General features: G+C 53.6%; 2 protein-coding genes and 1 non-coding gene across 6 annotated transcripts; all 3 read left to right on the top strand.

Annotated features, from left to right (window-relative positions):
- The first annotated feature begins 4,541 nt into the window (after positions 1-4,541).
- Positions 4,542-6,825, top strand: RPS11 (ribosomal protein S11). Its single transcript, XM_043600264.1, has 5 exons — positions 4,542-4,788; positions 5,436-5,567; positions 5,745-5,820; positions 6,084-6,213; positions 6,650-6,825. The coding sequence occupies exons 1-5, from the start codon at positions 4,774-4,776 to the stop codon at positions 6,771-6,773; spliced, it is 477 nt and encodes a 158-aa protein (XP_043456199.1). The 5' UTR covers positions 4,542-4,773; the 3' UTR covers positions 6,774-6,825.
- Positions 5,900-5,985, top strand: LOC122495352. Its single transcript, XR_006300418.1, has one exon. It is a non-coding gene; the product is annotated as a small nucleolar RNA SNORD35 (small nucleolar RNA).
- Positions 6,826-16,798: 9,973 nt separating the features above from the next.
- On the top strand, positions 16,799-26,952 carry FCGRT (Fc fragment of IgG receptor and transporter). Of its 4 annotated transcripts, none has more exons than XM_043598549.1 (7): positions 16,799-16,927; positions 17,867-17,950; positions 18,477-18,728; positions 19,760-20,035; positions 25,236-25,505; positions 26,209-26,325; positions 26,626-26,952. In XM_043598549.1, the coding sequence occupies exons 2-7, from the start codon at positions 17,881-17,883 to the stop codon at positions 26,703-26,705; spliced, it is 1,065 nt and encodes a 354-aa protein (XP_043454484.1). In that variant the 5' UTR covers positions 16,799-16,927; positions 17,867-17,880; the 3' UTR covers positions 26,706-26,952. The 4 variants fall into 4 exon arrangements, with proteins under 4 accessions (XP_043454484.1, XP_043454482.1, XP_043454485.1 ...); XM_043598547.1 differs by having other exon boundaries at positions 18,474-18,728; XM_043598550.1 differs by lacking the exon at positions 16,799-16,927 and having other exon boundaries at positions 17,670-17,950.
- Positions 26,953-27,616: the final 664 nt, after the last annotated feature.

Below are 27,616 nucleotides of genomic sequence, written 5' to 3'. Positions count from 1 at the left end.
AGGGTACAAGGGAGGGTCGTATTTTGCAAGGCATTGGGGTGCACCCTGGAGAACGTGAGCTTCCCCAGGTCAAGGAGGGTTTGCATTTCCGCTGTGAAACACTGGTAAGTACGCCTGAAACCCGGCAGGGGCAGGAAATATTCGCTCAAGTGGTAATAACTAGGGTTGGCTGAAGTTGGTTATTGGACGTCAAGGCTCTTGGACACTGCAGGTCTGAAAATCAAGGGTAGTGGTCCAACCCACGCTTAAAATGAATATAGAAATAGAAACAGGAAAAAAAAAATCAGTGAGTTGCAGGAAGGAAAAGAGAAAGTTAAGTTAGAAAGCATGAGGAAGGGGAGGCCTGGCTGGCTCAATCGGAAGAGCATGCGGCTCTTGATCACGGGGCTGTGAGTTTGAGCCCCACGTTGGGTAGAGAGATTACTTAAATACATAAACTCAAAAAAAAAAGAAAGCAAGAGGAAGGAAGGGAAGAGGAGGACAGAGAAACAGGTGTTTGGTCACAGTGCAGAATGTACTTCCTACTGTGGGTTGTGGTCATTAAAAGCTGTGCAGCTACATATCTCCCAACTGCCCCCACCCCCTTCACGGTGAAGCAGTATTTTTTTTCCCTTTTCCCTTATCATCAAAATCTCACCAGCTATTCTGAGCAAATTGCAAAATACTGAGCATTTTAAAAACCAGAGAGGAAATCACACTTAATCTCACCACCTGGAGATGCAAACCACCAGGGCCAGCATCATGCATTTCCTTCCAGGCTTTTTTCTAAGTCACTTTTGTACATAGTTTAGCACACATTGCAGATAACCACTCTTGAGGCCTGCTTTTTTTTTTAAATTAAATATAATAAATCCTTATCAAGTTATTCAAACACTCCAGAAATTACTTTTTTCTTTAAAAAAATAAACCTAATTGGGGCGCCTGGGTGGCTCAGTTGGTTGAGCGTCCGACTTCAGCTCAGGTCACGATCTCGCGATCTCGCGGTCCGTGAGTACGAGCCCCGCGTCAGGCTCTCTGGGCTGATGGCTCAGAGCCTGGAGCCTGCTTCTGATTCTGTGTCTCTCTCTCTCTCTGCTCCTCCCCCGTTCATCCTCTGTCTGTCTCAAAAATAAGTAAACGTTAAAAATAAATAAATAAATAAATAAACCTAATTGCTTCTTGGCCTTTTGGCTAAGATCAAGTGTAAAAAAATAAACCGACTATGAGGTTAGTTGCAGGGGGGGTGGGGTGGAATATAGAAGGTTTTAAAACAGAAAAATGAAAAGTCTCTCCCTTCTAATGCTACCGTCAAAGGGACTGAAACAACTACATTTAAAAATGCTTTTCATATGGGGGCTCCTGGGTGGCTCAGTCCGTTGAGCATCCTACTTTGGCTCAGGTCATGATCTCACAGTTCACGAGTTCGAGCCCCGCATCGGGCTCTCTGCTATCAGTGTGGAGCCTGCTTCAGATCCTCTGTCCCCCTCTCTCTCTGCCCTTCCACCACTGGTTCTCTCTCCCTCTCTCTCTGCCTCCCTCAAAATAAATAAACTTTAAAAAAAAAGTTTCACTCAGTGGCGCCTGAGTGGCTCAGTTGGTTAAGCGCCCAATTTCGGCTCAGGTCGTGATCTCACAGCTTGTGGGCCCCAGCCCCACATCCAGCTCTGCCCTGACAGCTTGGCTGGCTCAAGTCAGTGGAGCGTGCAACTCTTGATGTTGGGATTGTGAGTTCGAGCCCCGCCTTGGGTGTACAGATGACCACAACAATAAAATGTTTCAGAACTCACAAAGCTATTAAGTGCAAAAGAAATTTAAGTAATTAAGTTTTTTAATTACTTTTTGTAAGTTTGTAGTGTTTACATCTCTGAAGTTATTAAACAACTTAAAGACTATAAGACTATTATTTATACTTATACATATATGCACATATGTGTGCACGTATGTATATATATATATACACACACATATATTCCTCTATAGCAGGGCCGTCCAACAAAATTTTCTGTGTTCATAAAAATGTTATGAATCTTCTCGAATATGCAAGCCACATGTGGCTTTTGGATACTTGACATATGAATAGGGCGGCTGAGGAACTGAGTTTTAAATCCTGTTCAATTTAAATCTAATCTGTATCTCTTAAAGAATGAAGAGCCAAGGCGCCTGGGTGGCTCAGTTGGCTGAGTGTCCGACTTCAGCTCAGGTCACAAATTCGCTGTCTGTGAGTTCGAGCCTCATGTCAGGCTCTGTGCTGACAGCTCAGAGCCTGGAGACGGTTTCAAATTCTGTGTCTCCCTCTCTCTCTGCCCCTCCCCCACTCATGCTCTGTCTCTCTCTGTCAAAATAAATAAACATTAAAAAAAATAATAAAAAATTAAAAAAAGAATGAAAAGCCAGTCAGTTGGTTAAGCCTCTGACTTTGGCTGGGGTCATGATCTCACAATGTGTGAGTTCGCGTGCTGACAGCTCAGAGCCTGGAGCCCACTTTGGATTCTCTGTCTCCCTCTCTCTCTGCCCCTCCCCCGCTCACACTCTGACTCTCTCTCTCTCAAATAAATAAACATTAAAAAAAAATTAAAAAAAGAATGAAGAGCCAGTGGTTGGACTTGCCAGGGCTCGAACCCAGGAAACCAGGAACCCAGGACCTGGAAGCACTGGCTCTCGCACTGAGCTGCACCCCCCACCCCCCGTCCCTCCCCAGTCACTCAGATTACATGTAAATAACCATATGTAACTCTTGGCTACATTACTCAACAAGGCAGTCTGTGATACCTACAAATATATATAGTCCACAATTATATCACAGTACCGAGCTGTAAAAAGGCAGTCATCCCATAGATTGTCAATACATATTTGTTGTTGACTTTGTGGGTCATACTATGCCTTTTGCTCTGCAGTTTGCTTTGTCCATGTATAAATTCATCTGAAGGTAAAATAGTCTGGAAGACACATTGCAAGCTGACAACAGTTGCTTCTAGAGAGGAAAACTGGGTGTGGGTGTCTGGGGAGAAGAGTAGGAGAGAGAGCCATTCAATTTTGCAGTTTTGTGGGTTTTTGTTGTTGTTTTTTAAAGAGACAGAGGGTGCGGGAGGGGCAGAGGGAGACAGGGTCAGAAGCAGGAACTGCACTGACAACAGAGAGCCCCGATGGGCTCAAACTCACAAATGGGGAGATGGTGACCTGAGCCAAGATCAAGCGTCAGAGGCTTAACCAACTGAGCCACCCAGGCACCTCTCGCTTTTTGTTCTTTCTGAATTGTGTACCATGCGCATGAAATACCTATTCAGAATTGCAAACTTAGAAACAAAATATAGCTGGCAATCTTTTCACCTCTGGATCGATTGATCTACCTCACGTTTATTAAGTGCTTGCAGAATATTCCAAGGTGGAGCTGTGGTGTGATTTATACGGCTGCCTGTAATGGTGGACATTTTGACACATCCCCCAATCCTCCATTCATTCATTGGTGATTTAGTCCACAAGCATAAATTAGGCACCCAGTATAAGACAGCTGCCAGGTGCTCTGGAGAACAAAGCAGATAAAGATTCCTGCCTTCAGGGGCGCCCGGGGGGCTCAGTAGGTTGATTCTTGATTTGGGCTCAGGTCATGATCTCAAGGTTTGTGAGATGCAGCCCCTCATGGGACTCCGCGCGCTGACAGCTCAGCGCCTGCCTGGGATTCCTTCTCCGCTTCTCCCCCACTAGTGCTTGTATGCTCTCTTTCTCAAGATAAATACACTTCTAGGGACGCCTGGGTGGCGCAGTCGGTTAAGCGTCCGACTTCAGCCAGGTCACGATCTCGCGGTCTGTGAGTTCGAGCCCCGCGTCGGGCTCTGGGCTGACGGCTCAGAGCCTGGAGCCTGTTTCCGATTCTGTGTCTCCCTCTCTCTCTGCCCCTCCCCCGTTCATGCTCTGTCTCTCTCTGTCCCCAAAATAAATAAACGTTGAAAAAAAAATAAAAATAAACTCTCGAAAAAATAAATAACAAGTATCCAACTATAGACCTGCACTGCCCAATGCCATAGGCTTAGCTCCAAGTAGCTATTTAAATTTAAACCTAATAACATTAAACAAAGTTAAAAATTCAGGTCCTCAGTCTCGTACACATTTCAAGTGTCAGGGGCCAGGTGCTGAGTGGTGCAGATACAGAACATTTTCATCATTGCAGAAAGCTCTGAACAGTGCTGTTACAGACAGGGCTGGTACATCAGCAGAAGGGTTTTTATTCGCGAAACCATTGTCTGGGAATGAAACAACAACGTTCATTAAATTTGAACAAACAAAAAACCACTCTTGGTTAACGCCCGCCCCTCACAAAGACGGCGGTGCCGTTCCCCAAGCTCCTAAGACCCTCCAGCCGCGTGCCCCGCAAAAAGATGGCCGCCACCGCATCGCGTTTGAATTCTGCAGAAACGAAGCCACGCGGTCCTCAAATCCCACGTGATTTTAGCCCCGCCGAACCCTGACCACCTCCCTGTAACTCTCGCGATAATGTAGGCAGGCTCAAGGCTGGCCTTGCCTTCCCAACGTGAACTAGGGCGCCCAGCGCAATCGCGGCCTGACTTTCGCGAGACAGTGTCCGCCGCTTCCCGACCCTCGGCCCTTCATCTTGTGGGCGTCCCTGCAGTCTCCGAATCGCGGGCTGTGTTTGGGCCTCCTGTCAATCACCGTCGCGTCCGCGGCACCGCCCCAAACCGTGCTCCCGCCCCCTTTCGTCACTTCCTCTCTAGCCCCTGTGCGGTCGATAAGGAAACCCGGACGCCGCCGCGACTTTCCTTTTTCCAGGCGGCCGGGAAGATGGCGGACATTCAGGTGCGGGCTCCGGGCCGCCGCGGAGGTGGCGGGGTCCAGTCCCGGCGTCAGGGGCGCGTCCTGGAGAGAAGGACCCGCGCTCCTGTTTGGGGGTTAATGCAGGGCGGCCTCGATTTTCCAGACATTAATTCGGGCAGAGGGCGCGTGTCTGTGAATTAATCTAATTAGCACCGCGTAAATACTAGGGTCTCCCCCACGTGGGGTTTAGGAGAGGCTCAAGCCTTATGAGAGGTATTTTTGGAGGCCTTGGGCCATTGGGTAAATCCAGGAAGCCCATCGTTTTGGTATTTATTTCTGAAGTCGCGTATATCATAGAGAATCCTGAGTGGGCGCCCTTGTGTCTGGGAGAATCTTTGCCAAAAGGTGTACAGGTTGTTAGAGAATTATTGTTTCTATCTGAGTTTTAAGGAATGAATTCGGGTGAGGGGAAGTGTTTTGGAGCATAAATACGGAGGTAACTCCGGTTCAGAGTTGGGTCTGAACTCAACTCTTGGTGTGACTGTTGTAGATGGTCATTATCCAGGTTTTGGAGGTTGATGTTTAGGGAGTAAACGCTGGAGAGGGTGGGATTTGGGGGTTTCTGGGGAGGTTTTCCAGGCCAGGTTGCTGGCTCCGAGAGCTTACCAGCTTGTTCTTCATCCACGTAGACTGAGCGTGCCTACCAAAAGCAGCCAACCATCTTTCAAAATAAGAAGAGGGTCCTGCTTGGAGAAACTGGCAAGGAGAAACTCCCGCGATACTACAAAAACATCGGTTTGGGCTTCAAGACGCCCAAGGAGGTAGGGGGTTGGAGAGACTCAGAAGGAAGGAGACCCCAGTGTCCTCCCACGTGGGTACACACGGAGTGGCAGTTCCCGGGGCCGTTGGGAATTGTAGTTTGTGTACCTAAGGCCACACCCCCTATTTTGTTCAGGAACTACATGTGCCAGGCTCACTCCTTTCTCTCCCTTCTTCAGGCCATTGAGGGCACCTATATTGACAAGAAATGCCCCTTTACTGGTAATGTCTCCATCCGAGGGCGGATTCTGTCTGGTGAGTGAGGACTTCTGGGGGCTTGGGTGAGGACGTCTGCATCTGGGGGACGCTTGGACTCCTGGGGGAGGGGGGCGCTGGCAGATGATGTCTTCTCACGATGGTCTTCAGATGCCCACCACGGGCACTGCTGAGAAAGCCACTTGGCACAGCTGATGTCAGAAGCAGGGTTTGGCATCCCAATTCTCAGCATGTTCTGCGCGGCCCAAGGCTCCCCTTCCCTCCCAGGGGGGGCTGACCTACCATCTGTCCCCTCCCCCCAGGTGTGGTGACCAAGATGAAGATGCAGAGGACCATTGTCATCCGCCGGGACTACCTCCATTATATCCGAAAGTACAACCGCTTTGAGAAACGCCACAAGAACATGTCCGTGCACCTGTCCCCCTGCTTCAGGTGAACATGGCGGGCCCTCGGGTTCCTAGGTGGAGAGGAGGGGGTGGTCTGCACCTGAGTCTGAGTGACCCTGGGACCTGGCCCGGGCTCACAGGGCGCTCCGGCTGCTGTGTGGGCAGGAAACTATAGGAGACAGTATGAGGAGACCGCTGGAAGCCAGCAGATGTCCTCAGGAACCCCCTGTGTGTGTCAGGTGGAGAGGGTTGATGGCGATCTAATGCCCTGAGAGGCCCCTTGGAAGGGCTGCAGTGTTCTCTGCACGGCTTTGAGTTCAGTGCCTTGCGTGCTCTGTTCCGTAAACAGTGACTGGGGGCAGGTGGGATTGGAAGTTGGAGCTGGGATAGGGTTTGGTGGAGCTCACGCGGACAGGCCTTGGCCTCTGATGGCCCGAGTGGGGCAGCCCAGCGTGTGACACAGCCCCTGCCCACCTCCACAGGGATGTCCAGATCGGCGACATTGTCACAGTGGGCGAGTGCCGGCCCTTGAGCAAGACTGTGCGCTTCAACGTGCTCAAAGTCACAAAGGCCGCTGGCACCAAAAAGCAATTCCAGAAGTTCTGAGACTAGACGTCTGTCCACACCCCCGAAGAAAATAAAGTTATTTTCCCAGTCATGGGCCTGGCTCCGGGTATCTGCGCCTTTACCAGAGGGATTGTCCCTGGGAATTGGGGTTGATGCGAACACGGGGTTCTCGTTCATCCTCTGGACCCCCTTATGTATGGGTGGGACTGGGAGCCAAACCCTTCCTGTCTGTTCTCGTCTCTCTGGGTGAAGATACGAACCTGTGTTAAGATGTTGTTCCCTTTCTGGGCCTCCTTTTGGTCCATGTCACCTCTCGGTGTCAGAGTAAGTAAAGTCTCCTACCTGGTCGGGGCGTGTCCCCCCTCACCCCTCAGTCTCTGGGGAGGAAGTGAGTGAGGGCGTAGGCCCCTGGGTTCTCAACTCCGGTCTGGGCCCTTTCTGGCCTCCTTGGGAGGGGGGAGGAAGAAGCAGCCACCCTTGGGTCTGGGTGGGGTGGGGGGAGGTCGGTGGGCTTGCAGAGTTCTGTGCTGCCTCTTTCTGAACTGCAGGGGTCTTGACTTCAAGCTGGGATTTCTTGTCTCCCGGGTGAAGGAGTGGCCCAGGGAAGCCTGGCAGCCACCCCACCCCCCCACCCCACTGCCCCCTCCCGGGCCAGCACCAGGCCCCTTTTGCAGATGAGCAAACTCATCTGAGGGGGGGCAGGTTCTCCCCTCAGTGAGTAGCCGAGCTCCAGGCCTAAGGTTCTAGAGACTTCGTTTGCCTGAAAATCCAAGGAAATTGGCTTTGAAGGCATGTGGTATAGTGAGGCCAAGCTGGAGCCAGGCTGGAACCCACCTCTGCAGCCCCTAATTGCAGGCCGCTCAGAGATGGCTTAGGGAGCCCCTGGAAGTGACACCGTGTTGGGGTGGCCTTGGGGAAGGAGAGAAATTGGAGTTGGGGAGAAATGGGGACAGGGTCAGGCAAATGCAAGGAAAGACCAAAAAAACTGCAGGAAAAGATTTAGCCAGACAGTGACCTTGAGTATCGGAAAAACGGGGAAGGGAGAAAGGTTGAGGGTAGCAGTGGAAGGCATTGTGATCGAGAAAAACTGGGAAAAGGGAGAGGGACCTTGAGTCCTCAGTTGCAGAGATAAGGACAGGGGTCAGCTGAACTCTGAACAAGGACGGAGACCACAGGTAGTGACAGATTTCAGAAAAAGACGGACCTTGAACACACAAAGTTAGGGATGATAGAACTAAGGGTAACAAGGCAGGAGGGGCAGGGGCAGACGGCATTGACTTCCAAAATCTGGAGAGACCCTCACCCGAATCATAGGCAGGGATGGAGGCACAGAAGAGGAAGATGCTGCAGTCACCTCCTGGCTTCACCCCTTGGGGCCCGGTGCTGCTGGGGTCCACACGTCCCTGCCCCCCATACCTGTACCAGGGACTGAGCCACAGCACTGGTACAAGGGTTGGGAGACAGGGCCGTGAGAAGAGGAGCTGCCGCCTCCAGGGACGCCGCCTCTCCGGACCGGCTCAGCGGCTCCTTTTTACCCAGACCCAGTAAGGGCGGGGGTTCCTGCCAGAGGAAGTGGGGCCGCATCAAAGAGGGCAGGAAGGGGCAGGGACAGGTCAGAGGGGGGCACCGCCCCGGAGTTTCAGCCTGCGAGCCCGCCCCACCCCACGCTGGAGGACAGAGACCCTGCGGAGAGGGGGAGAGGGGGCCGGGACCCAGAAAGGGTGGTGAGGCTGCTCCCGGAGGCCGCCCCCCACCCCCACAGGTGTTTCCGTTTGGGGTGGGGCTGCCGTGTTTACAACAGCAACCTCGCTCCCATGTCCCTCCCAGCGGTCGTTGGGGTGTCTCCTTGGCACCCCGCCGTGTGAGGCCACCTCCTTGCAGGTGGGGCGCTTGCCTGGTGTGCGTTCAAGGACAGCGCCGCCGGGCCTGGTGGGTCAGGTGGCAAAGACCAAGGAGAGAGGCCCTGGATCCGCACTACTTGTGTCCAAAGAGAGGTCACCACGGTGTCTACCCTTTCTAGAATCGGGTGACAAGCAGAGACCGCTCCTAAGTCCATCACAGCCTCAGCGCTTGTGCTCTGCCCTGTGCCCATCGCTCTCCCTCCTCCTCACTCCGCCAGACCTGCTCACTCCTCTGGGCGTTTGCATTGACTGTGCCCTGGGTCTGGAAGCTCTCAGCTCAGGTTTCCACCATAGGCCCTCAGGCTCACCAGCCTCGTCCCATCTGGCAAAACCTCCGGTCCCCTCCCAGCCACCCTTCCCTGCTTCACTGTCCTACAGAGAGCGATAAAGCCCATTTCTTGTATATTTGTATGTTTATTGTACAAATCCCGTGCGATATTGCATGTTTGTTTACCTAGTAGCCGCTGGAATGTGAACTCTTGAGGGCAAGGATCTCTGCATCCCCGGCGCCTGGACAGGCTGTAAGCGCTCCATTCACGTCTAGTTGAGTAACCGAATTAAAGTTAAATCCCGCAAGGATTTAAATCCCATAGGATTTAAATCTCAAAGGTCACAAGGCCTGGAGTAACCGGAAGAAGTGACCATGAGCACATGCCTCCAAGTGGCAGCATTATGACTGCAGGCTCTGTTCTGATTTCTTGCCCTGCCACGCGTTAGCAGGTGATCCACCTCGCCCCTCCCGGCAACCACAGAGCCTCAGCTTGCTAATCTGTAAAATGGGTTCTTGCCTGTCTCGCCTTTCGGAGGAGGAAACATGCTCACGTGTGTTAATGGAGTAGAAGTAATTCTAATAAGTCATACTTGTGACGGAAGTAATTATTCCAGAGCCCTGAGCCTATTCGAGAGGGGCCCCCAGGCTATCTTAGGGTGGCAGGCTCTGTGTCCCTCCGGGAAGGTCCAAGGACAAGAGTCTTTGACAGGGGGCCCCAGAGGTATCAAGTATATGGTTGTGCAACCTGTATCCATGACATGGGACCCTGAATCTATTTTAGCATGCTTCTAGAATATTCTGTTGCATGCATTTAGCAGGAGGTCCCCATGGCATAGCCATTTCTCAGAGAAATTAGCTGCAGGCACAGTTTCATAGCAGGGTACTAGGCTTTTGATGACAGCAGGCGCCAGGCCTGTTACAGGAAAACAGGGCACCTTTTGGCGGTATCACAATGTATCATAGCCATGCAACTCTCGCAGCAGGCCACTGGAATATTCCATGGTAGCTACTCTGTTGCAGCCCCTTGTATTCTATAACAGCAGGACCTCAGGGGTCCTGTAGCAGACCCTGTTAATGGTTGCAGTACACCTGGGATATATCCTAGCCAGCCCGTGAGCGTTCCTTGTGTAGCGGTAGTTATTTGTGAATTCGTTTAACTGGTCCGGAGGTCTGTGCGTGGAGTCCAGGGAAACCGAATTGTAGTGGCTCCCCTGTGTGTTTGAGCAGTCCCCGCTGCCATATTTCAGCACAGCCCCGAGCCCATCATGGGAAAATCCTGGGATCTAACATACGGGTAGGTCCCAGCTCTATGATATATTATAACAGAGACCTACAGCATAGCTTCTGCTAGAACATTCTAACAGGACACCAAAGCCATTCCAGACGTCTTAGGGACCAAATCAGCCCCGGGTCATTCGTTATTGCCACCATTCATTCTACGTAGATTTACGGTGCTGGCCCCCTGGGAACGCAAGAGTGAGCAAGACAAATCATGAGCCTGGCGTCTGAGATCCCTGCGACCTTAACAGCACCTGGGAGTGGGCTGGCGGGGTACATTAAGGGGAACAAGGGGGGCACCTGGGTGGCTCAGTTAAGCGTCTGACTCTTGGTTTCGGCTCAGGTCATGATATCACAGTTCGTGAGCTAGAGCCCCCCATTGGGCTCTACGCTGACAGCCCAGAGCCTGCCTGGGATTCTCTCTCTCCCTCTCTCTGCCCCCCTGCCCCCCGCTCTCTCCCTCTCTCTCTCGAAATAAATTTAAAAAAAAATTTTTTTAACAAAAAAGGGGGAACAAGTGTTAGGAACATATGCCCTACCAGGTGCCCCACGCCAAACTCTCGATTCGCTGAAGCCTCTCTGAGGCTGGCACAATTGTTGTTCCCATTTTATAGATAAAGAAACGGAGGCTCAGAGAGGCCAACCTGCAACAGGCAGCATTTGGTTTTGAACTCCTGTGTGATTGTCCCTTGGGGTCAGTAGGGGGCACCACGGTGCAGGGGCAGACACAGGCCCCAGGGCCAAGGAGGTCTCCTGGATGAGCTCCCCACGCGACTGAAGCAATCGTTCAGAAGGGACCCACACTGGGTTCGATGCTCTGCGTGAGCTGTCTTTGAATTTGGAACAAGGGGCCCCTCGTTTTCATTTGCCCCGGGCCCCGCAAATTAAGTAACTGGTCCTGCCTTGGACTTTCTATTCTTTATAGTGGGCCCCTGGAGACACTATTCTTTATAGAAAGAATATATTTCTATTCTTTATAGTGGGCCCCAGGGGTTCTAGAGGGCATAGAGGCAGGATCATTAGAGCAAGAACCTGGGACTATGAGAAGGGACAGCCAGCAGGTGCTGTAAATGGCCCCTGAAGACACGGCAAGACCCCGGGACACCTAGAAGCCACTCCCAGTGGGTACCAAGTGACCTTGAGGACTTTGTTGTAACAGGAAACAGGGACATTATGGGGAATGTTCTGGCCAACTGAGAGACCTCACTGCCAAACCTGGGAGGAGGAGCTCAGAATGAGGATATTTTAGCAGGGGCAAGGAAAGGCATCCCTCGCGACTGTGCTAGGCTGGACAGTGGTCCCCCAAAGGTGTCTATGCCCTAATCCCACAGAACCTGTGATTATGTTACCTCAGTAGGATAAATGGGACTTTGCAGAAATGATTACATTTGGGATTTTTTTTTTTTAACTTTAATGTTTTATTTATTTTTGAGAGAGAGACAGAGCGTGAGCAGGGGAGGGGCAGAGAGAGAGAGGGAGACCCAGAATCTGATGCAGGTTCTAGGCTCTGAGCTGACAGCACAGAGCCCGACATGGGGCTCAAACCCACGAACCGTGAGATCATGACCTGAGCTGAAGTTGGCCACTTAACCAACTGAGCCACCCAGGCGCCCCTAAATTTGGGATTTTGAGATGAGGAAATGACCTGGGATTATCCAGGGGGACGAATGTAATCAGGAGAGTACTTATAAGAGGGGTCTGGTGGGGGCTGGGGGGCTGGTTAGTTCAGTTGGGCAGAATGTGAAACTGATAACATCAACGTCACGGGTTTGTTTCTCAAACAGGCAGAGAAAAGCATTAGTTCCCATGTTTAATAACAGTTAATTTTTTAAGAAAAAGGAGGGGGTGTTTGGCTAGCTCAAGTCGGAAAAGCACGTGACTCTTGCTCTCCAGGTCATGAGTTCAAGCCCCATGTTGGGTGTAGAGATTACTTTTTAAAAAAAGAAACACAAACAAAAACAAAAAAACGTGGGGCACCTGGGTGGCTCAGTCAGTTAAGCATCCAACTCTTGGTTTCAGCTCAGGTCATGATCTCACAGTTCATGGGTTCGAGCCCTGAGTCAGGCTCTGCGCTGACAGTGTGGAGCCTGTTGGGGATTCTCTCTCTCTCCCTCTCTCTCTGCTCCTCCCCTACTCGCACACACTCTTTCTGTCTCTCAAAATAAATAAATAAACTTAAAAAAAAAAAACCTTAAAAATAATTCATAAAAAAGTTTGTTAAAAGAGGGAGGGGGGGAGATCAGAGTCAGAGAGATGTGTGGATGGACGGACAGGCACAGAGTAACAGAAAGGAGAGAAGATGGCTGTGTTGTTGGCTTTGAAACTGGAGGAAGGGACCATGAGCTGGGCAAGGCTGGCAGCTTATAGAAGCTGGAAAAGGCCTGAAAACGGATTCTCCCTCCCAGAGCCTCCACAAAGAACCAGTCCCGTGGACCATTTTAGATGTCTGACCTCCAGAAGTGTAAGATCAAAATTTGGTGTCGTTTTTTTTTTTTTTAATTTTTTTTTTAACGTTTTATTTATTTTTGAGACAGAGAGAGACAGAGCATGAACGGGGCAGGGGCAGAGAGAGAGAGGGAGACACAGAATCGGAAACAGGCTCCAGGCTCTGAGCCATCAGCCCAGAGCCCGACGCGGGGCTCGAACTCACGGACCGCGAGATCGTGACCTGAGCTGAAGTCGGACGCTTAACCGACTGCGCCACCCAGGCGCCCCCAAAATTTTGTGTCGTTTTAAGCCACCGAGTTTGCAGTTATGAATTGCAGCGGCAGCTTGAAATAAATGCAATGAACTGGGGCCATTGAGGATGGTGACGGAAGCAGGCTGCTGGGACACAGGGGGGAAAGACTGCAGGGATTTTCTCAGAGCCCAAAGGGCACTTCGATGGTTCTGGGGGACACAGACTAGCAGGTCCTTGGAATGGTTTAGCAGGACTCTAAAGACTTAATGGTAGAGATACGAGGCACTCTTTTTCCTTTCTTCCTTCCTTCCTTCCTTCCTTCCTCTTTATGGAGGGAGTCTTCTTTTTTTAAATGTTTATTAAAAAAATTTTTTTAATGTTTATTTATTTTTGAGAGAGAGAGACAGAGCGTGAGTAGGGAAGGGACAGAGAGGGAGGGAGACCCAGAATCCGAAGCAGGCTACAGGCTCCGAGTTGTCAGCACAGAGCCCGAGGCGGGGCTCGAACTCATGAACCACAAGATCATGACCTGAGCTGAAGTTGGACGCTCAAGCGACGGAGCCACCTGGGCACCCCATGAGGCATTCTAATAGAGTCCTGGAAGGACCCTGAGTAGAGGGGACACTTTGAGGCCATTTTGGTGACCCTCATGGTCCTATGAGGGAAGACTCACAGGGGACCTTTTGAGTGCTCAGGGGGAGAGTATGCAGGACACAGGGACATTTGAACAGGAACAAGGCTTTTTTGTGACAGGACCCAGTGACTATTAGAGTAGGGCCCTGGGAGGTGTCACAGGGACAATCAATAGGACATTTAGCAGGAGCTAAAGGGCAGATGAGCAAGGTGTGGGCATTGTGGAAGTCCCCAGGGACAGTGCAGGAGAGCCCCAGGAGCATGGCGGTGGGAGCCCAAGGGCTTGTCACCAGGGCTCTCATGGCATTATTTAGGGTCCTAAACAATAGAGAATTCTAGGGGGATTTTTTTTTAATTTTTTAATATTTATTTTTGAGAGAGAGTGAGCGGGGGAGGGGCAGAGACAGAGACGGGGACATTGGATCTGGAGCGGGTTTTGCACTGACACCAGGAAGCCCCATGTGGGGCTCAAACTCACGAGCCAGGAGATCATGACCTGAACCAAAGTCCACTCCTCCACGGACTGAGTCACCCAGGAGCCCCTCTAGAGGGATGTTTTATTTATTTATTTATATATATATATTTTTTAATGTTTATTTACTTTTGAGACAGAGAGAGACAGAGCATGAACGAACGGGGGAGGGTCAGAGAGAGAGGGAGACACAGAATCTGAAGCAGGCTCCGGGCTCTGAGCCGTCAGCATAGAGCCCGACGGCTCAAACTCATGGACCGTGAGATCATGACCTGAGCCACAGTCGGACGCTCAACTGACCGAGCCCCCAGGCGCCCCTCTAGAGGGATGTTTTAACCATTAAAGTAGGACCCAGGGACTTAAAAGGGAGACACACAGCCATGTAACAGGACCCCAGGGCCCCTTCTGAGTGGCATCTCGGGTCCCTCGAGGGCGGTTCCCTCCCCAGGTTGGGGAGTCGCCACCTAGTTGGGGTGGGGGAGGGGTGGGGGAAGGACTTGACAGAAGCCCCTGGGAAACGCGGGACGTTTCTTGCTGGTGGGTCTATCTGTCTATCTATCATCTTTCTATATTTCTGTACCTATCAGTCTTTCTGGGGAGGTTCTGGATAGGACAGGGCCTGATGAGAGATAATAACAGAGAGAATTCAGGAGTGGATGTGGGGAGCCCTGCTCAGCCTTACGACAGAAACGGAAGGACTTAGAACAGGCTCGGCAGCAGAGAGAAGGGGCCTGGGGCAGACAGCACTTTGTGGCGTTCGTGGAGTGGATCACAGCAAGGTGAGGGCTCAGGACTAGTTTAGCTGGATCCCTGGGGTAGGGGGGTGGGGTGGTGGTGGCCGACTCTGAGAGAGATTAGCCAGAGGCTGTTGAAGATGTTGTTGCTGGGCCTCAGGATTTTATCAGGGGACCCAGGGAGCATGGGGGTGGGGCGCTGAGATATCAGAAACCCCGGGGCAAAGTAGGGGCCTCTGGCAATGGTCCGGCAGGACGCCAGGGACACGGCATTAAAGCGAGTTATTGCAGCAGGGCTGTGTGGTTCCAGTGGCGGTGTGGCAGGGTGCTGGGCAGGGCCATGGGACCTAGAGACCATCTTAATGGCCCAGTAGGCCTCAGAGTAAGACTACAGGGACATCATGTTAGGGCTCAGGGAGCCTTTACATGAGTTCCAGCATGTGTAAAGTAGGGCACCAGCAGGACCCCAGGCCGAAGGTTTTCAAGCCCCAAGGAAAAGTAAAGCAGGTCCTGGGGGGCACTGTCCCAAGACATTGGCCATTTTATATCAGGGTCCAAGGAATATCACATGATGGTCCTGAGGCCTTTATTATTTAATTTGCTTATTTTTGGTCCCAAGGCCTTTATTCTTTGTGTGTGTGTGTGTGTGTGTGTGTAAGCTTGAGAGAGAGCAAGTGAGAGCACGCAGGGGGGTGGGGGTGGGGCAGAGAAAGAGAGAGGGAGAGAGAGAATCCCAAGCAGGCCCCACGCTGTCAGCACAGAGCCCGTCATGGGGCTCAAACTCACCAACCGTGAGATCATGACCTGAGCCGAAATCAAGAGTCGGACACTGAACAGACTGAGCCATCCTGGTGCCCCATGGTCCCAAGGCCTTTAAAATGAGAGCCCTGGGAACTGCTGGAATGTTCCCCTGGATATATAGCCAGGTCCCTAGGGACACAGAGGGGCTAGCTGGGCATGGCGGGTTTTTCAGGGTATTTTAGGGAAGAACCAAGGGTGCTATAATAGGATTCTCGTGGGACCTGCAACCAGGCTCCTTCAGTAGCATCATAGGAAGCCCCTCGGGGTGGATTTTAGTGGATTTTCTTGCAGGACCAGGGAGAGGAAGGAAAACGGACACAGTTTCCTCGCGAAGTTGAACACAGATGTACCATGGGTACGGGTTAATTTCGTGTGTCCACTTGGCTGGGCCCCAGGCCCCAGATGTTGGGCCAGACATTACTCTGGATGTTTCCGTGAGGGTGTTTCGGGGTGACATTTACACTGAAATCAGTGGACTTTGAGTACGGCGGACTTGCCTCCAGAATGTGGGTGGGTTACATCCAATCCGCTGGAAAACTGACCCCCGCCCCTCGCAGGCGAGAGGGATCTCTGCCAGCTGACTGTCTTTGGATTCCGTCTGCAAGATCGGCTCTCCAGCCTGCTGCTTTGGGACTTGAACTGCGGCTCTTTCCAGAGTCCCCAGCCTGCCAGCCACCCCTCTCAAATTTTAGACTTGCTAAGCCAGCACAATCACATGAGCCAATTCCTTAAAATAAGCCTCTCTCTATGTATGCATATACACATACCGAGGGTGCACAACATTCCAGTACAGTGGAGAACATTCCAGTATAATTGTAGCGGCAGTGTGGGCTGGGGTAGGGGACTGGAGGGGGCCTCTCAGCACCACAGCGATGTATATGGGGACTGTGTTATTGAGGCCCCATCAGAAGATACTGAAGAAGTGGAGGGCCACTTTAAGGGGACACATCGGGGACGGGTTCCAAGGAGGAAATATAGAAGTGTTTAGAGAACTTTCACTGTAGCAAGAGCTAGTCAGGTGGGGGGGGGGGGAGGGAGCGGCGGTGTTGTACAAGGAGGTAAGAAGGGGAAGAAGGGGACCCACTGAAACCTCCAGAGTTTGGACTCTGACAGTGTTGCTCGTCAACTTTGTCATGAATTTGCTGGGTGGCTGACACCTCAAAATAAGAAGACAGGGAGAGACAGAGAAAGGGACCCCAGAGGGGCGGGGGGTGGGGGGAACAACAAAAAAGTTGCAAGAGAGAGGCAGAGAGAAATACTCAGAGGCTGGGCCCAGGGCCTGGGGTGTGCCCGGCAGCTGAGGGGCGGGGTTGGATATTCCTGAAGTCAGGGAGCAGTCTCCGGACAGGATGTGAGAGAGGAACTGGGGTCTCCAGTCACGGGAGCCAGCTAAGGCTGCAGGCGGGAAGGGAACTTCGTTGCCGTGAGCAGGGCTGGGGCCCAGGCCCAGGGGAGGACCGGCGGGGGTCGGGACTGCCTGCCGGGTCTGAGGGCGGAGCGGTCTGGGGCCCTGGACTCCCGGGTCCGAGAGAGGAGGGGCTGGAGCTGGGATTCCTAAGTCTGAGGGAGGAGGGGGCCTTAGGGCAGGGGCTCCCGGGTCTGAGGGAGGAAGGGCTGGGGGGCCGGGACTCCTGGTTCTGGGGAAGGAAGGGCTGGGACCCCTGGGTCTCAGGAGGGGGCTGGGGGTGAGGACTCCCGGGTCTGAGGGAGGAGGGGCTGGGGACCCTGGACTCCCGGGTCCGAGGGAGGAAGGACTGGGGGCCGGGACTCCTGGTTCTAGGGAAGGAAGGGCTGGGACGCGGACCCCTGGGTCTCAGAAAGGAAGGGGCTGGGGGTAAGGACGCCCGGGTCTGAGGAGGAGGGGCTGGGGTTGGACTCCCGGGTCTGAGGGAGGAGGGGGCTGGTGGCCTGGACTCCCGGGTCTGAGGGAGGAGGGACTGGGGGCCCGGACTCTCGGGTCTGAGGGAGGAGGGGCTGGGGGCCCGGACTCTCGGGTCTGAGGGAAGAGGGGGCTGGGGTTTGGACTCCCGGGTCTGAGGGAGGAGGGGCTGGGGGCCGGGATTCCCGAGTCTGAGGAGGAGGGGCTGGGGTTTGGACTCCAGGCTCTGGGGGAGGAGGAAGAGGCGGGGCCGAGCTCTGAGACAGGACTCTCAGCCTATCCAGGCTCTGTAATTAATTAACCCAAACGGATCAAATTAAGGGGTGAAAGTTCACCGAGGAGGAGGGCGCGGTGGCCAGGCTCGGTCGCGGAGCCCCGGGGCCCACAGGCGCGGGCGCGCGTGGTGGCCGAGCCCCTCGGGAGCTGGGGGAGGAAGGGGCGGGGCGGGGGTCCGGAGCAGTCACGCGCCCCCTCCCGCCCCAGGTCTCCCGCTCAGGATGGGGGTCCCCCGGCCTCAGCCCTGGGGGCTCGGGTTCCTGCTCTTCCTCCTGCCGACACTGCGCGCAGGTGAGGGGCCGCGGCTGCCGGGTCGGAGGGAAGGGGGCGAAGGAAGAGCAGTCTGAGGTTTCCCCCGGGCGGGACACGACCTCCCTCGCCACTTGTCACCGTATCACTTTTCTTCCTCCCTCGGTCGCTGTGTTTGAGAACCACCTGTTCGCTTCGCTCTGACGGTGCCCCCCCCCCCCCACCCCGCCGGGACCGGGGCCCTCCCTCTGGGTCTGCTCCCCGCCCCGGTCTGTCCCCCTCCCCCAGTCTATCCTCCTCTTTCTGAGGCTGTCCTCCACGTTCTGGATCTGTCCTCCACGCTGAGTTTGTCCCCCAGCAAGTCTGTCTCCCTCTCTCTGAATCTGGCTTCACCACCGCCCCCCTCTTCTGGGTCCGGCCCTCCCCGCCTCTGTCTCCCCGCTCTCTGGTCTGTCTCTCCTCTCTGCGGTTGAGTCTTTTTTCTTTCAGGGTATCCCTCCTGCCCCCAGTCTAGGTCCACCCCCCCCCCCCCCCCAACGCTCTCTTCACCTCTGTCTCTCTCCAGCAGAGAGCCATCTCTCCCTCCTGTACCACCTCACCGCTGTGTCCTCTCCTGCCCCCGGGACTCCTGCCTTCTGGGTATCAGGCTGGCTGGGACCCCAGCAATACCTGAGCTACAATAACCTGCGGGCCCAGGCCGAGCCGTGTGGGGCTTGGGTCTGGGAAAACCAGGTGTCCTGGTATTGGGAGAAGGAGACAACAGACCTGAGGAACAAGCAGGAACTCTTTCTTGAAGCTCTCAAAGCCTTGGGAGAAGGAGGTAAGACCAGGATCCCCGAGTCTGAGGGCGGAGGGGGCCTGGAGCCAGGACTCCTGGGTCTGTGGGAGGAGGGGCTGGGGGCCTGGACTCCTGGGTCTGAGAGAGGAGGGCGCTGGCTGGGGCCCCAGACTCCCGGGTCTGAGGGAGGAGGGCGCTGGGGGCCAGGACTCCCCAGTCTGAGGGAGGAGGGGCTGGGGGCCAGGACTCCCCAGTCTGAGGGAGGAGGGGCTGGGGGTCTGGACTCCTGGGTCTGAGGGAGGAGGGGCTGGGGCCTGGACTCCTGGGTCTGAGGGAGGAGGGGCTGGGGGTCTGGACTCGGGTCTGGGGAGGAGGGGCTGGGGCCTGGAACCCTGGGTCTGAGGGAGGAGGGGGTGCAGGGCTGGAGTCTGGGTCTGAGGGAGGCGGGGACTAGAGGCCTGGACTCTAGTACTGGAGTCTGGGTCTGAAGGAGGCGGGGTCTGGGGGTCTGGACTCCTGGGTCTGAGGGAGGAGGGGTTGGGGGCCTGGACTCCTGGGTCTGAGGGAGGAGGGGCTGGGGGCCTGGACTCCTGGGTCTGAGGGAGGAGGGGCTGGGGGCCTGGACTCCAAGGTCTGAGGGAGGAGGGGCTGGGGCCTGGACTCCTGGGTCTGAGGGAGGAGGGGCTGGGGGTCTGGACTCGGGTCTGGGGAGGAGGGGCTGGGGCCTGGAACCCTGGGTCTGAGGGAGGAGGGGGTGCAGGGCTGGAGTCTGGGTCTGAGGGAGGCGGGGACTAGAGGCCTGGACTCTAGTACTGGAGTCTGGGTCTGAAGGAGGCGGGGTCTGGGGGTCTGGACTCCTGGGTCTGAGGGAGGAGGGGCTGGGGGCCTGGACTTCTGGGTCTGAGGGAGGAGGGGCTGGGGGCCTGGACTCCTGGGTCTGAGGGAGGAGGGGCTGGGGGTCTGGACTCGGGTCTGGGGAGGAGGGGGCTGGTGGCTTAGACTCCCGGGTCTGAGGGAGGAGGAGCTGGGGCCCCTGCTCCTGGGTCCTACTTACCTGTATTTGGGCACCCCAGGTCCCTACACCCTGCAGGGCCTGCTGGGCTGTGAGTTGGGCCCTGACAATGCCTCGGTGCCCGTGGCCAAGTTTGCTCTGAATGGCGAGGATTTCATGGATTTTGACCCCAAGCTGGGCACCTGGAGTGGGGAATGGCCTGAGACTGAGACCATCAGTAAGAGGTGGATGCAGGAGGCGGGTGCGGTCAGCAAGGAGAGGACCTTCCTGCTCAACTCCTGCCCCCAGCGGCTGCTGGGGCATCTGGAGAGAGGCCGCGGAAACCTGGAGTGGAAGGGTGAGCACCCTCCGGGGGCGCCTCTGACCCCCACGGAGCTCTCCATCCCCACGCCCTCACCTCGGGCCTCCCCCTCCTCCCCCAGCCCCTTCCCTGGCCTCCTAGCCTCCAGTCGCCCCACTCCAGCTCCTCCCCTACATGGCACACTCCTTCCCTACTCCTGTCCCGCTCCGCTGGCCCTCAGAGACCTCTGGCCACAGCTCAGGCTCTTCGGCCGGGCCTCCTCCGTCCTCCTTGGCCTCACGTTTCTCCATCTGGTCACCTCTGCCATTGCCCTTCGGGTCCCTCTGGTGTCACAGCCGGCGAGACTTTCCTGTGGCCCAGGAGCCTTCTCACTTGCTTCCTTTGGACTCGAACGATGCCTTGTGTGACCCCCATTAGGGCACAGACACACTCTGAGCTGTACTTCTGCGCATGTCTGGGGAATCCTCAAGGGCGGGAATTCGAGCTCTTTTGTCGTCAGTGTCCCCATATTGCAATCCCAGCTTCCATCCTGGCCCTCCGTGCACACCGTCTCCTGAGCAGTCAGGGGAATGTCTTTTTTTTTTTTTTTTTAAGTTTATTTATTGACAGAGAGAGAGAGAGAGAGAAAGAGAACGTGCAGGGGAGGGGCAGAGAGAGAGGGAGACAGAGAATCCCAAGCAGGCTCCGTGCAGTCAGTGCAGAGCCCAACTTGGGGCTCGTTCTCACAAACCGTGAGACCTTGACCTGAGCTGAAATCAAGAGTCAGTTGCTTAACTGACGGAGCCATTATGTTTTAAAACATAAACGAGCTCCTAGCCCACCATTGCTTAAAAATGTCCATTAGCGTTTCTCTCGTCTTACGTGAAAATCCAACCTCTACTCCATGGCCTATGGGTCGCTGGGTCCGGCTGCTTTCCACCATTGTAATTTCACAACACCCAACCGTGGCGGCCTTCTCTCCCCCTCCTCCAAATGTCAGGTTCTTTTCCTCCCCAGGCCCTTTGCACCTGCTGTGCCCTCTGCTTGCACTTCTCCTCCTTGGGATCCTGCCATGACTGGGTCCTTCTCATGCTTTCGGTTTGATTTTGGACATCAGCTCCTTCAGCAGGGCCCTATCACCCTGGTTAAAGTGTGTCCCCCTGCCACCCCCATTACCGTCCCCCCGTGCCATTGTTTTGTCCATTCGATCACTATAGTGTCCAACACTTCACTATAGTGTTTTTTTTCTTTTTTATTGGGGTGTAGCTTACGTACCTCAAGTACATGGCTCGATTAAGCTTTATGGACGCCCATGTACCTGCGAACCAAGATCTGGAACATTCCCAGCACCTCAGAAGCACCCTAGCACTTCTTCGTGTCCTCTCCCATTCCATACCTCCCAAGGGTAACACCGGACCTGGTTTTTATCACCATAGCATTGCCTGATTTTGAACTGATTTGAACTGTGAGCATGTGCTCGTTTGTGTCTGGCTTTTTTTCACTCAAGTGTGTGTGTCATGAGACTCCTCTCTGTTGCTGGGTGTCAGTAGCTGATGGCTTTTTATTGCTGAGTAGTATTTCACTGTGCGGTTCATACCACAGTTCATCGAGGAATGGTTTCTTTTCAGTTTGGGGCTGTTGAGGAATGAAGCTGTAATGAGCATTCTTGTACCTGCCTTTCTGAATGTTTTTACGTTTATTTATTTATTTTGAGAGCGACAGAGACAGAGTGAGCAGGGGAGGGGCAAGAGTGAGGGAGAGAGAGAGCATCCCAAGCAGGCTCCATATTGTGAATGTGGAGCCCAATGAGGGACTTGAACTCAAGAACCTCAAGATCATGACCTGAGCTGAAGTCAGATGCTTAACTGACTGAGCCACCCAGATGTGCCTTTAATTTTTTTAATTTTGATTTTTCTTTATTTTGGGGGGGGGGGACAAAGGGAGAGAGAGAGACTATCCCAAGCAGGTTCTACGCTCACTGTGGAGCCCAACCCTGGGCTCCATGCCACGACCCTGGGATCATGACCTGAGCCACAATCAAGAGTCAGATGTTCAACCGATTGAACTACCCAGGCGTCCCTCTTTTTTTTTTTTTTAATTTTTTTTTTCAACGTTTATTTATTTTTGGGACAGAGAGAGACAGAGCATGAATGGGGGAGGTGCAGAGAGAGAGAGGGAGACACAGAATCGGAAACAGGCTTCAGGCTTCGAGCCATCAGCCCAGAGCCTGACGCGGGGCTCGAACTCACGGACCGCGAGATCGTGACCTGGCTGAAGTCGGACGCTTAACCGACTGCGCCACCCAGGCGCCCCCCTCTTTTTTTATTAGTATTATTATTATCTTAAATATATATATATTTTTTAACGTTTATTTATTTTTGAGACACAGAGAGACAGAGCATGAACAGGGGAGGGGCAGAGAGAGAGGGAGACACAGAATCTGAAACAGGCTCCAGGCTCTGAGCGGTCAGCACAGAGCCCGACGCGGGGCTCGAACCCACGGACCGTGAGATCATGACCCGAGCCGAAGTCGGCCGCTTAACCAACCGAGCCACCCAGGCGCCCCCAGGCGTCCCTCTTATATATGTATTTTGATACGAATGTGTAGTTAACATTTCTTTTGACTGAATACCCATGCACGGAATGGTTGCATCATAGTGTAGGCATCGGATTAGCTTAATAGGTAGTGCTAAACGCTTTCTCTAGGAGGTTGAACCAATTTTATAATCCCACCAGCTATGTATGAGAATTCCAGGAGCTTCACAGACTTGCCAGAATTTGCTATTGTCTGTCTTCAGTTGTAACCATGCTGGCGGGTGTGTGGCAGAATCCTATTGTGGTGTGTTTTTCATGTTTCTCAGGGTAAATGAGAATCTTACACATGGTTTGGCAAAATCAGATACATCAGATTTGGGGTGCTTCGGTCGGTGGAGCGTCCCAACTCTTCATTTCAGCTCAGGTTTTTGATCTCAGGGTCATGAGTTCAAGCCCTGTGTTGGGCTCCTCACTGGGTATGAAGCGTACTAAAAAATATATATCTATATCTGTATCTCTATATATCAGATAAATATCTATAAATCAGATAAATGAGGTGGTGACTAGTGATGTTGAGTATACTTTTGCACATTACTGGCCAGTCAGGTGTCTGCTCTTTGGGCGGGGCTGTTTGAGTGTTTTGCCCATTTTTAAGTTGGAATTTTTATCTTTTTTTTCTTATTAGAGTTCTTAATATATTCTGGGTATGAGTCCTTTGGATTTGTCAGATGGTGTGTTGGAAATAGAGTGTCTTCTGGTGTCCGGCTTGTCTTTTCATTGTCTTTTTTTTTTTTTTTTTGTAACGTTTATTATTTTTTTTAACGTTTATTTATTTTTGAGACAGAGAGAGACACAGCATGAACGGGGGAGGGGCAGAGAGAGAGGGAGACACAGAATTGGAAACAGGCTCCAGGCTCTGAGCCATCAGCCCAGAGCCCGACGCGGGGCTCGAACTCACAGACCGCGAGATCGTGACCTGGCTGAAGTCGGACGCTCAACCGACTGCGCCACCCAGGCGCCCCTATTTATTATTTTTGACACAGGGAGACAGAGCACTGAGCGGGGGAGGGGCAGAGAGAGAGGGAGACACAGAATCCGAAGCAGGCCCCAGGCTCCGAGCAGTCAGCATAGAGCCCGACACGGGGCTCAAACTCACGAACCGTGAGATCATGACCTGAGCCGAAGTCAGACGCTCAACCAACTGAGCCACCCAGGCGCCCCAGTCTTTTCACTCTCTTGATGAAACCTTTTGATGAACAGAATTTCTTCATTTGTATGAAGATCAACTCATCCATCTTTTATCTATAGCTCTTGTGTGTGTTCTCTTTAGGAAATCTTTCTTTTCCCAAAGTTATGAAGGTATTCTTCTATGTCTTCTGGAGGCTTGGTTGATAAGTAGTTTTCATATATAGCTGTATGATACATCTTGAGTTGATTGCAGGTAATGGTGTGAGGCAAGGGATCAAGTTTCATTTGTCCCTCATGGATCTCCAGTTGACCCAGCATAATTTGTTGCAAGACCACCACCACCCTGTCCCCCCGCCCCCCCTGAACTGCAGTAGAGCCTTTTTCCTAAATTAGCTGTGGATCTAGGGCGTCTGGGTGGCTCAGTCAGTCAAGTGTCCAGCTCTTGATTTAAGCTCAGGTCATGATCTCACAGTTGGTGGGACGGAGCCCATGTCAGGCTCTGCCCTGACAGCACGGAGCCTGCTTGGGATTCTCTCTCTCTCTCTCTCTCTCTCTCTCTCTCTGCCCCTCCCCTGCTTGCACACCTGCTCTCTCTCTCTCCAAATAAATAAATACTCTTAAAAAAATTAGATGTAGATCTGCTTCTTGGTTGTTTTGAAGAATCCACCAATGATGTCATATGGACCTGGAAATTTATTTGTTGAAAATTTAAATTATGGATTAAAATTGTGAAATCATTATAGGACTACTTAATTTTTTAATTTCTTCTCGTGTCAGTTTTGGAAGGTTGTATTTCCTAGGAATTTGTCCAGTTCATTTATTTTATTAACAACTTAAAAAAATTTTTTTTAAGTTTATTTATTTATTTGGAGAGAGAGCACGCAGGGGAGGGGCAGAGAGAAAGGGAGACACAAGCCAAAGCAGGCTCCAGGCTCCAAGCTGTCGGCACAGAGCCCCATGCGGGGCTCGAACTCACGAACCGTGAGATCACCACCTGAGCCGAAGTCGGACACTCAACCAACTGAGCCACCCAGGCGCCCCCCTCTCACTCTCTTTTAATGACCTTAGGATCTGCCTTCTTTTCGCTCATCACAACACTTTCACAGCCTAATTCCTGTTCATTTATTTGCACACACATATTTGCCTCTCTCCCCTCCTTAGAACGTGAGCTCCGCGAAGACCAGGGCTTTTGTCTATCTCGTTCACTGCTGTGTCCGCAGTGCCTAGAAGAGCGTCTGGCACATGACTGATGTCCTGTTGTGTACGCGTCTAGGGTAGGAAGGCATGAGAGGTGGATACCTTCACTGTGGATAGCTTGGTTCCCCCCCACCCCCACCCCCACCCCCACCCCCAGGAAGATCCCTTTACCTTTACTATTATATTCTCCAGGCTCAAGGCAGGGCACCTGGTGGGACGTGCTGGGCGTCCTGGAAGGAATGGAGGCCCGGGTATGTCCCTGTCCGGCCCCTCGCCAGCTCTGGCCCTAGGGGCTCCCGGGCTCGAGGCTTAGGTCCGTCTGCCTGTTCGTCTGCAGAGCCACCCTCCATGCGCCTGAAGGCCCGCCCCGGCAGCCCCGGCTTTTCTGTGCTCACCTGCAGCGCCTTCTCCTTCTACCCCCCGGAGCTCCAACTGCGGTTCCTCCGCAACGGGCTGGCAGCCGGCTCCGGCGAGGGTGACTTCGGCCCCAACGGCGACGGCTCCTTCCACGCCTGGTCTTCACTGACAGTCAAAAGCGGCGACGAGCACCACTACCGCTGCCTGGTGCAGCACGCGGGGCTGCCGCAGCCCCTCACTGTGGAGCTGGGTGAGCTGTCCTGCCGCGCGGTGACGCTGCCTGCCGCCTCCTGGTGGCCTCTGCTCCCCCCTGCTGTAGCGGTCCTTCCCGAGGGTGACCGGCTCCCACCACGCTGCCGCCCGGCGTCCTCGAGTCCGACTGCCTTGTGCCCCGCCGCTGCCAGTTCCTCCAAAGCCTGGGGGCCTTCTGTCCTCTCTCGCTTGCCCTCCCCGAGCCTGTCTGCCTTCCGGCCTGCTGCTGCTCCTGGGTGGAACTCATTAACCAGCGCGGACAGGCCTCCGGAAGCCGAACCACCCTCCCTCCTGCTGCTGCTAGTCTGGTCATTTGCTGTCTGCTGCTGCCGGTCGTCACTGAGGCTGACCATTTATGGCTCAGCGACTGCCAGTCCTCTACGAACCTGACCTTCTGGTGCCCTGTGCTTGTTTTGCCTCTCTGACACACGCCCTGCCGCTACAGGTCCCCTTGGCCAGGGTGCCGGAGACCCCTCTCGCTACAGCCGGTTCTTGTAGGCAACACGGGGGGCGTTCTGCACAGACCTAGGACATCAGCTGGCCGGCTTTCCCTCCGCCCGCACCCCACACCCGTTCCCCCAGGACTTGATGCTGGGATCTCTGAGGTTGGGGAGGGGGCACTGAGACCGCCCAGTCCCCCTGGCCTGATGCAGATGGGCTGGAGGGCCCCTTCAGCATCTCACACCATTCTCTGGCTGCAGAATCACCAGCCAAATCCTCGATGCCAGTGGTTGGAATCGTCATTGGCCTCTTACTGCTCACGGCGGCGGCTGCAGGCGGAGCTCTGCTATGGAGGAGGATGAGAAACGGGCTGCCAGGTGTGAAGCAGGAAGCGGGAAGAGCCTCAGAGACAGGGACAGAAACCCCAGAAGAGAGGGTGACGCAGTCCTGGGCGGAGGGGAGAGGGGAACAGATGTAGACAGAAAGGAACAGAGACTCAGAGAGGTGGGGACTGGAGGGAGGAAACGGAGACTCAGAGCGGGACAGAAACCTGTGGAATAAGACAGAGGCTGGGAAAGACTGACAGAGGGACACATACACACACGTGGGGGAGGGGCAGTCAGGAGCCCAGAGGATTTCCAAGCTTCTGATGACCTCCCCTCTTCCTCTTTCCTCAGCCCCTTGGATCTCTCTCCGTGGGGACGATGTAGGGGCCCTCCTGCCCACTCCTGGCCTGCCCAAGGATGCTGACTCTTAGGATATAAATGCATTCTCAGCAGCAGCCTGATCACCCCCCCCCCCCCTCCTGGCTACTACCAGCTAATGTAGTCAGGCCCCTTTTATGCTGTGAGACCTCCTGGAATCCTGGTATTTCTGAGCCTCCAGAAAGAGTCCTGGGCCCGATGACCTTCTGGATTTCTCCTCCTGTGGTCTGCCTCAGTTTCCCCTCCTGATGATTATGACTCTTTTCCACCTCCACATATAAACGCGAGTTTGGGCCCAAATCATTGTGTTCTTATCATTTCAACTTTTTAGGCCGGGGGAAGTAAGACAGAGTGGGGGGAATAAACAGTGTTGGCCCTGACCTTCCACACTCTCTCCATGCCAACATGTTGCCCCCGTGGAATATACCAATTTTATACCGAGTCATGTCTTTTTCATTCATAAGCTTCACAGATACTGAATGCCTACACTGTGCCAGGCATTTTGAGGAATTCTTGGCTGGAGTCTGACCCGACTCCTCGGTGGAGCGGAAGAGAAACATTGTTTCCTCTTTGAGAGAAATGGATGCCTCTGGCCCCTCGGTTCCCTTCTTTCTAAAACCATGCTGACAAAGGGAAAGATAAAAATACATCTCTTGGGGCGCCTGGCTGGCTCAGCTGGAAGAGCATGAGACTCGAACTCCGGGTGGTGAGTGTGGGCCCCACCTTGGGTGTTGAGATTACATATACATACATACATACATACATACATACATACATACATACATACATAAACAAAGAAACAAACATGGGGTGTCTGGGTGGCTCAGTCTATGGAGCATGTGACTCTTGATCTTCGTGGTGAGCTCGGGTCCCATACTGGGCATGGAGCCTACTTAAAACAAAACAAAACTTAAAAAAATACATCTCCCCCCCCCCCCCAAAGAAAAAGCAAATCTCCCAAGAG

This window comes from Prionailurus bengalensis, chromosome E2, assembly GCF_016509475.1.
Source record: "Prionailurus bengalensis isolate Pbe53 chromosome E2, Fcat_Pben_1.1_paternal_pri, whole genome shotgun sequence".
Taxonomy (NCBI): Eukaryota; Metazoa; Chordata; class Mammalia; order Carnivora; family Felidae; genus Prionailurus; species Prionailurus bengalensis.
The sequence above is the reverse complement of the archived record's forward strand: the minus strand, read 5'-3'. Positions and strand labels throughout refer to the sequence as shown.

Bases quoted from the DNA above. Each gene is read 5' to 3' on its own strand.
- RPS11 (XM_043600264.1), top strand. The intron at 5,821-6,083 runs GTGAGTGAGGAC...CCCTCCCCCCAG, and splicing joins CCGAGGGCGGATTCTGTCTG to GTGTGGTGACCAAGATGAAG. The intron at 6,214-6,649 runs GTGAACATGGCG...CCACCTCCACAG, and splicing joins CACCTGTCCCCCTGCTTCAG to GGATGTCCAGATCGGCGACA.
- FCGRT (XM_043598547.1), top strand. From the start codon at position 17,881: ATGGGGGTCCCCCGGCCTCAGCCCTGGGGGCTCGGGTTCCTGCTCTTC. The intron at 18,729-19,759 runs GTAAGACCAGGA...TGGGCACCCCAG, and splicing joins CAAAGCCTTGGGAGAAGGAG to GTCCCTACACCCTGCAGGGC. The intron at 20,036-25,235 runs GTGAGCACCCTC...GTTCGTCTGCAG, and splicing joins CGGAAACCTGGAGTGGAAGG to AGCCACCCTCCATGCGCCTG.